We start from the raw sequence: 9,274 nt of genomic DNA, 5'->3' as shown, positions 1-9,274 counted from the left end.
AAGAATACTAAGCCGCCTCCTGTCGCCGACAGTCAATTTTCTGGGCCTACCTGCGCCTCCCTGGTGCTCAATGCCATATCCATTTGCAATATTTTTCAAAACACGATAAACAGTGGACAAAGGGATGCCTGTTCTACTTGAAATCACTTTAGCTGATCTGATGTCCTTGTTATAATATACTGAGTCAAAAAAGAAACTTCACAAAATGTAATTTGAAAAATAATGAATAATTTTTCTCTGATGATACATCTATGTATCCGAAATTGGATCCCTATCTTTCGACTCTACAAAAACGTTAGTAAAGCCCACTCAAACCCATCCATTCGTCGTGCAAATGACGTAAGTGCCAAATCAGGTTTTGCACGTGCAGTCGATCACGTGATCTTTGCATCGAAGTTTTCTTCATATGCACGTGTTTGCATTGGCCTCAAGAATGGAAAAAACACTTTTAAACCACAGTTCTAACGGTACTTGAAATGCCACGATTGTCAAATGTGCAACGTGAACGTGCCGTTGGCATGTTGCAAGCGGGAAGATCAGTTATTGACGTCGCAAGAGCAATGGGATGCAGCCGTCGTACTGTGTATGACTTGCGAGGTCGTCTACAACAAACTGGCACCACTTCTGATTGCCCAAGGTCGGGTCGTCCACGTGTGACGTCAAGAGCAGAAGACCGTCAAATCGTCCTATGTCACCTACGTGACACATTTCTGCCGGCTACACGAACCAGGGCTGAGATGTTTAGAGGTCGACTGTCCTCACAGACCATTCGAAATCGGTTGCGGGCTGCCAATCTCCATTCTCGACGTCATCAACGTCAACGTCTGCTGTGGGCCCAACGTCACCTCCGATGGACCCAGAGAGACTGGAATCGAGTCGTCTTTAGCGATGAATCCGGGTTTACCCTCAGATTCGCGGACGGCAGGCATAGAGTCTGGAGACGACGTCGTGAACGGTATGCACAATGTTGTGTACAGGAAGTCGACAGATTCGTTGGCGGAAGTTGCACAGTGTGGGGTGCTTTCTGTGGGAACAACCGTTCCCGACTTCTGGTCATCCGTGGAAACCTCACAGCTGCTGCTTACCGCGACCAGGTGCTCACCCCTGAACTCGTTCCTTTCATGGCGGCTCATGGCCCGGTCTACAGTTCCAGCATGATAATGCTCGGCCGCATACCGCGATGTTGACACGAAATTTCCTTCAAAACGCTGGAATCAACGTCATGGACTGGCCATCGAGGTCCCCTGACCTTAATCCAATAGAGCACGTTTGGGATGCACTTGGGAGAAGGCTTCGTGGTCTTAGGAACCAACCTCAGAATTTGCAGGAACTTGGCGCTGCCTTGCAAGAGCAATGGCGCAGAATCCCCAACCACGTGTTCACAAGCATCAGGCAGTCGATGAGGAGACGGTGTTTGGCAGTGGTGAAAGAGCGGGGCGGCCATACACGATAATGAACTGAGAAATTTCGCATTTTTATTCTTGTGACTTGACATTCTGTATACCCATGTTTTGGAACGGCGGTGTAGCCTAATGGAACTGATTATGGCACTGTCAGTGTATCGAGTACATCACACAGATCTCAGCAATGAAATAATAACAATTTAACCATCTTACCATCTCTTGTTCTTTTATAGTGCCCTGAAGAAAGAATGTGAAGTTTCTTTTTTGACTCAGTATACTTATATACTGTATATACTGTTATAATAATTGTTATAAGCAAGTAAACAAAGGGGGATAACTCTTCACAAAAACTAATGAAAAAGGATTAACGGAGCTGTCTCTCTTAAATGAAACCAAGCACTTGATAGCTGGTCAAGGTTGTTTATACTAGAAATCCAATTAAACATATTCCTAAAATTCTCAATAATTTCTGGTCATACTATATGTGAAGAGAAAATAATCTAAATTTCGAGTTTTTAAAATAAACTTTAATAACGAGAATACAATCGAGTAGCAAGAAAATAATCGAAATTTTGAAAAGTACATTCTTAAACGAAAGGAAAATCATAGAATAAAATTGGAAAATGTCGCGTTTTTTAACAAACAAAAAATACCCACCCGCCCTCACCTCCGCAGCGACTTAAAGTAAAGAAGGACAGCAGGATGTTCAAGCATTACCTAATTAGGGGGTTCAGAGAAGGTGGTGATCTTCACTTCCTTGTTGGCGTTTTGCCACGTCTGGATGAACCTTCGAATTCCGTTCACCCACACAGTAGCAGCAGGAGACGCCCGGGGGTCCTTTATCACGAACGTCATCACCAGCTGGGTGGAGTTCTGATAGTTGCTGCCTGAAAGATCAGGAAATACTGGCTGATAAGGGAAAATGTATCAATCTATTTATAGTAGTACTTGAATTCGCAGTTCGCTGTGCAAAGATATAGTTTCCGGGTCATTGGTTCGAGTTCCGTATCAGTTTGACTATTATCCTTGGTTAATCTGTGCCAGTTACGTGCTACTTGAAATTTGGTAACTCCAATGACCCGCGTGTCTTTTGGCTTTCTTCCAACTCCATAATTTGTTGGAATAATGTTTTCCTCAAACGCCTTAGTTGAACAGAGTGAGACCAGGTTTTTATTCACGTTTATTTATTATACATAACTCGATTATAAATATTGTTGACTTTAACTGTATATTTTGGGTACAGACGCATCTGTGGACATCGACACATTTCGCTGAGACAACTCACATTTGCATAAAAGTTACGTTACTTCATGTTGTAATGTTGCTGTGTAAACGTGACACATGACGTCTATTTTACCTATAGAAATAGGTCGTGACATGAGGACTGGAAGGTTGTGAATAGTGAACCCTGTATATTCTGAACATTACATTTTAATGAAATGGTAATCAAGACCTACTTAAGAACACACCCCCCAAAAAAAAAACAACAACCCAAAAACCCAAAATCCAAAACCCAACAAAACAACCCCACCCCACCCCAAACAAAACAAAAACAAAACAAAACAAAACAAAACAAAAACAAAACAAAAACAACAAAAACAACAACAAAGAAACAAAAAAAGAAAAAGAAAAACAAAAAAAACCCCAAAAATCAAAACAACAAAAAACAAAAACAAAGCGAAAAAAACATTACAAACAAAACAAAACAACAAAAACTGTAGATTACTCTGTGGATAATGTTCAATCTATATGCATAAAATGTACGCTCCTGTGTGGTTTTCAATCCACCAAGCTACTTATCTGATTCCTTTAGTTACCAGTCAAACCGTGTGTATAGTCTCTAAAAGACAAGAAGGATATAGTCACTCTCCACCTACCGTCATATCCACAAAATATCTGCGAGGGTTCGACCACTCCACCATAGTCCGACACACATGACAGGTTCAGAGGAAGGTCCAAGGTTGTCTGCGGGTTCCTGGAACGATACGGGTGAATTGGATTTAGTATAGTAAAGTTACGCATCTTTCTTCATGAACTAATACCATTACATTCTACCCACGGATGGATGGATGGATGGACGGACGGGCAGGCGCCCGAACGAACGGACGAACGGAAGAAAGGATGGATTGATGAATGGATGATATACAATCATTATGACGCCCACCCGGCAACTTACCAAACCAAGCATTCAATCAATTCAGTTCAATCAGTTCAATCAGTTCAAGCTGATATTAACCTGAAGCATATGAGGAGGTGATGCAGGTAGTCAGCCATAATGAAAAATCCAGAACTGTCCATCACTTTCTTGTCCACGTTTCGGTTGCTGTTTTGAAAGTATTGTAGGACGCTAGGGACAGTACAGTGTTTGGTGACGTTGTCATGTAGACATATGTTGTCCAGGGTAACACTGATGGAGGCCACGGTGAAACTCCAAGTTTGTATTTTAGTCTGCAAATCGAGTATCTGTAAAATGAACAGGACCGTGAATGACACACCAAACTTTGACAATCATAATGGACAAACATGACAACACGTGGACAATAAGCTATGGATATGAAAGACATGACGAGAAGTGGAAAATAAGCTATGGATATGACAGACATGACGACACATGGACAGTAAGCTATGGAATTGACAGACACGACGACCTACGGACAATACACTCTTGATATGACAGACATGACGACACATGGACAATAAGCAATGGATATGACAGACATGACGACACATGTACAATAAACAATGGATATGACAGACATATCGACACATGGACAATAAGCTATGGATATGACAGACACGACGACACATGGACAATAAGCTATGGATATGACAGACATGACGACATACGGACAACGTCCAGTCTTATCATTCCCCTCTCCCCTGTCCAGTCTTGTCCTTCCCTCTCCCTGTCCAGTCTTGTCCTTCCCTCCCCCGGTCTTGCCCAGTCTTGTCTTCTTCCTCTCCCCGTCCAGTCTTGTCCTTCCCTCTCCCCGTCCAGTCTTGTCCTTCCCTCTCCCCGTCCAGTATTGTCCTTCCCCTCTCCCCGCCCAGTCTTGTCCTTCCCCTCTCCCCGCCCAGTCTTGTCCTTCCCCTCTCAACGTCCAGTCTTGTCCTTCCCTTCTCACCCTTTCTCTCCCTACCCAATTTTGCCCTACGCCTCTCTCGTTCTCGTCTCCCCGTACCCTCTTGTTCTACCCCTCTCCCTGTCACGCTTGCTGTCTCCCCGAGGCTCTATTAATAATGGCATTTAATCTTTATCGACGAAACTTACGCTTTTTGAATACCACCCTTTTGGCTCTTTGTACAGGGATACGCTGGAATCGGGGCCACGGTTGTGGTGGGACATGGAACAGCCCCGCAGTCACGACAGGAACATCTGCTTCTTTTGCCCACAGGGGAGGAACATGGAATAGTTGTTGCGTTCATAGGGTACAAAGTTACTCCGCCCGGCAACGCGTCTGGAGAGTCAGTTACATCGAACTTGATCGAGAAAGCTGATTGACCATTTCGTACGTTGCCGAGATAATAAAGCAGCCTTTTTGGGGAGCATTCATCTGCGGGCCAACCACACAAAAGACCAAGGGCATTACCACCGGAAGATGGCATAGTGACGTCCTTGCACGATTTGTACATGCCGTCGACGAAGGTCGTAGTGACGTCGTATTTTATGGCCGTGACCGACTGGGAGGAAGTACTGGTGACGGCGACAAAGTCGCTCTGTTTGGGACTACACACCATGTTGCAGAAGACGTTCCTGAAGTTGTAGTTGCATGCTGGACAGGTTACCAGGATCTGATCCGGCACTGTCAGCATGGACTGGAGCCAAGACAGCTGATGAGCGTCACAGCACGTGTTTGTGTCTGAAATACAGGAAAGATTGTTTGACAAATAACGACTAGGAAAAGGGGTACGTTGTGAAAAACAGATTAACAAAGACACATCACGTCAAATTAAAATACAAGACGAATACTGACCATGAGAAAAGTCCGGACACCATTCTTCCAAAACACGCCTTGCAGTGGGGTCAGTGAGGGGTTTGGAGGGTCCGGTGTATGCACAGGGAACGGGCTTCCCAGTGTTTGGGTTCACCCCACACATGCCATACATCACACACTGACCATGTCCCGCGGGTGTTGCCTGAGAAAATAAAACCAGAGTGAGCGAATGGTTTAGGTTTTACGTCGCCGTAGCAAAATACCGACAACACTGCGTCGGGGTTATAAAATATTGAAACAGTTTTATAGTTGATAATAATAATAGTTATTTGGTGGGGTGAAACACACAATAAATGGTGTGAAACTGTATAGGGTGAAACAATCCCGGTGAAACAGTCTGGTGTGAAACTGTGCTGGGGTGAACGTGTATGGGGTCACTGCTACTCTACTTTGCCAATCCGAGCAGAGATTCTGATCCATATGCATGAAATACAGAACGTCTTGACTATCCTCAGAAAACATTCCTTTTCAGTAAAGAGAAGAATAGCTGTGAAAATTATATGAACGGATCACTGAAAGTCAGTGGTAACACCAGGTGTTCGCGAAACAGATTAACAAGACAGAGCACGAGTGGTGCCATGGGAGGCCTACTGCAAAATGTCTTATCCCAAAATGTTACATAGATGTTTTGAGTGAGGAAGCTCAGGATTATTTACTGGTTAAGCTTCAGATAGCGTTTGTTTTCATTTTCGACAATTTGGGCTAACATCTAAAAACATATAAACATGTCTATCGTCACCACGTTTTGTAACAAAAAAACATGGATCGAGGTGTTAAGTTTTTTCTAACGTTTGTCATTAGATTAGTGGGGTATAAAGTTGAAAAATCATTTTTGACAGATTTGAAACTGTTTCTTTTCTGTTATTGTAAAAAAAGTCAAGCACAACGTTCTGAGAATCCACTTGGGGATAATTCTACTTGTTTTCCATGTGTACATTAAAGTTAGTTTATTCTTTGAGACAGGAATTTGGAGCTTTTGAATCCAGTACAAAAGGTGAGTTGATATATCTTCAGATTAAAGACAAACCAAACGTTGATAGTACTGCCGCATGGTATAGGCACATTTCTTCTACAGTTATAGTACGGGCCTTGTGTTTTCCAGTATTTGACATGACACGATGTTCTTTAAAACATGCTGTTATAGTAGGTGATGCTCACACAGATATGGAAGCATAGAAGGGGCATTGTCGCATTGTCACCCTCACAAAAACAAGTAAAATGTGCCAAACTTAACCAAAGCGCGACAATGCGACATAGCAACATGTCCCTTTCAGGATTCCATATATACATGTATAATGGCTATCATACTCTCGGACTTGTTAGTGGGAATAACTAACAACTGTGACGTCAGACCAGGTAGTGGATGAAGCCTGGAACTCCAGTTATTGCCGTTCAGACCGTTCTGTTTTGTCTTCTTTCAGTTTGTGCATCTTACCAATGACTAGGTCCCATTCGGACAGACAGTCAACAGGTTTCTGTTCCATTTCAACACAAATTCCCGCATGGACGGCATCCATAATGATTTTAAATGTGATCCTATGTTAGGAAGCAGTTCACTATATTTTGGTCGATATTCAAAACCAACTGACGGCGGTTGTCATGGTCAATTATGGTGAAGGGACGTGTGTTTATACGACCGGTTTGTAGCAGTATCATTAGCCTTGACATATCCAAGTTGTGAAATGTACATGTGATTGAAATCTGCCAAATCCACATCTTGCAACACGTTCCTACAATTCAACCCGTGAAGATCCGGGTTAGAAATGATCTTCAGTAACCCATGCTTGTCGTTAGAAGCGACTAACGGGATCGGATGATCATGCTCGCTGACTTGGTTGACACATGTCATCGCATCCCAATAGAGTAGATTGATGCTCAGACCGCCGCCATATAGCTGGAATATTGCAGGGTGCGGCGTAAAACTAAACTCATTCACTGACTCACTCTCTCTCTCTCACTCACTCCACTCGCTCACTCAATTCAACGACCTGGATGAAATGGTGTTCGTACTGGAAAATGGTTATCAAATTTGAAATATTGTGGGACATTTGAGGAATCGAATGTTTATTTGAAAAATAAATAAAAGTTCAAGGAATCAATTGTCTTGCTTGCAAATTTGAGAACATACAGTCTTTTTCTGGGTTAGTTGGATCTATTTCCAGTTTGGCCAAATGTTCGAAACAATTTCAAGAATTATACTCTCTTATTGATCCTGTGGGCGTTTACTGTTTGTCGACCAAGCCTTCAGATAACGTTTTTGATAGTGTAATAACTTTCAGCGTCACAGAATATAGTCTACAGAATGCGACTGGGGAACAAAACATCCCCATTTACAAGTCATTAATAGAATATTACTGAGTGCGGCGTAAAACTAAACTCACTCACTCAAGTAATTAATAACTATAAATGTAGAGTAATTCTGTTTATATTACGCCTGTCACGAAGTAAGAAAAAGACCACACCATGATAATGCTGGTATATGATATTGCAACAAAAAAAAACACACACCAAAACCTCCCCTCCCTCCCACCCTCACTAACTCATGACATATGATAGATATGTAAATCCAGACGACTAATCACGATAACCCGTCTTATTTACTTCTTTACGACCTTGTTGGGATTACCCAATAAGGAAGTCACATCTCACATTTCCTGGTTGATCGGGACTGTTGTTCATGTGTATCTGGTACTCTGTCATCCCTACCCCGGATACCGGGATTTCCCGTATTTAAGCTCTGGGCCCCGTTCCTCAAAGCGATTGTATTACTACAATAGTTGTAAATCATTACAATCCAATGGAAACTTTAACTTACAATCACTCAACCGTTCCTCAAAGCAATTGTTACAATAGTTGTAAGTTACAATTACTTCCGTAAGTTGCTTATGACCGTCTGTAAGTTACTTACGATCGATCGTTGTGTATGAACAAGATGGCAGTGTTTGTTGTAATTCATAAACAAACGAGTAAGAAATTCGAGTCTGGACCAGACAATCCAGTGATCAACAGCATGAGCATCGATCTGCGCAATTGGGAACCGATGACATGTGTCAACCAAGTCAGCGAGCCTGACCACCCGATCCCGTTAGTCGCCTCTTACGACAAGCATAGTCGCCTTTTGTGGCAAGCATGGTTTGCTGACGACCTGTTCTACCCCTGATCTTCACGGGTCACGGGTAGACAAGTACATGCCTATCATGGTAAACAAGTATTTTCACTCTTCCCCCTCAGAGAGAATGGACGTACATAAATTAATAGTCTACAATAGCGAGCCGGATGATCTGGTTTGTAGACTATCACAAGTATTATGGCGAAGTCGAGTTCAAGCCGGATCTCTATTTTAAAAGCGACACCTACCAGTGTTGATGAAATGGTAACTCTGTGGTATTTGGTATTTTTACAAGAAATGCCATACACGCTTCGGTTCCTACCTGTCGGTGATCTTTGCAGACTGATTCTGTAACAAAGAGCAGTAGAAAACAAAACACGCAGCGAATAGCCCAGTTCAAACCCGCAGTCATTTTGGCTTAACACTTGACAACCACATCCGTATCGCCTGTGTGCTTAACCCCTTGGCTGTCACATTTAAATCGCCTGTGTGATTGCTTTAACATCTGGTTACAGTCTTTAAACAAGTTTGTATTCTTGCTTTCGCCCACTGGCCATGTGTGCCTCTCGTCAGGGTGTAAATCCCCAGCAAAATACAGTGGTTGTATACATTGTTTTAATATGGCAGCCAATGGGTTAATTACTACGAAACTGCGCAGTTTTCTAAATCTGGTGATCAGAGATATGAAATCTCGGAAATAACGCAGGTTAGCGTTTGCTGTTGAGCTATTGACACCATGTCATTGCCGAGCTACTGTCTAGATGTAG

At 42.8% G+C, this 9,274-nt stretch overlaps 1 protein-coding gene across 1 annotated transcript in view; it reads right to left on the bottom strand.

Moving 5' to 3' along the window:
• LOC124288486 (NPC intracellular cholesterol transporter 1-like) overlaps positions 1 to 8,973 on the bottom strand; it is a 60,734-nt gene extending 51,761 nt beyond the window's left edge. Inside the window, exons 1-3 of the mRNA XM_046725007.1 lie at positions 8,830 to 8,973; positions 5,378 to 5,540; positions 4,675 to 5,263 (exon numbers count right to left, since the gene is read on the bottom strand). Of these exons, the coding sequence (XP_046580963.1) occupies positions 4,675 to 5,263; positions 5,378 to 5,540; positions 8,830 to 8,919 (842 nt within the window). The 5' untranslated portion in view covers positions 8,920 to 8,973. The remainder of the gene's footprint in view (positions 1 to 4,674; positions 5,264 to 5,377; positions 5,541 to 8,829) is intronic.
• Between the last annotated feature and the right edge of the window lie 301 nt (positions 8,974 to 9,274).

Source organism: Haliotis rubra, unplaced genomic scaffold (assembly GCF_003918875.1).
Source record: "Haliotis rubra isolate DU_JTF1 unplaced genomic scaffold, ASM391887v1 Scf419, whole genome shotgun sequence".
Lineage (NCBI taxonomy): Eukaryota > Metazoa > Mollusca > Gastropoda > Lepetellida > Haliotidae > Haliotis > Haliotis rubra.
This window is presented reverse-complemented; position numbering and strand designations above follow the sequence as displayed.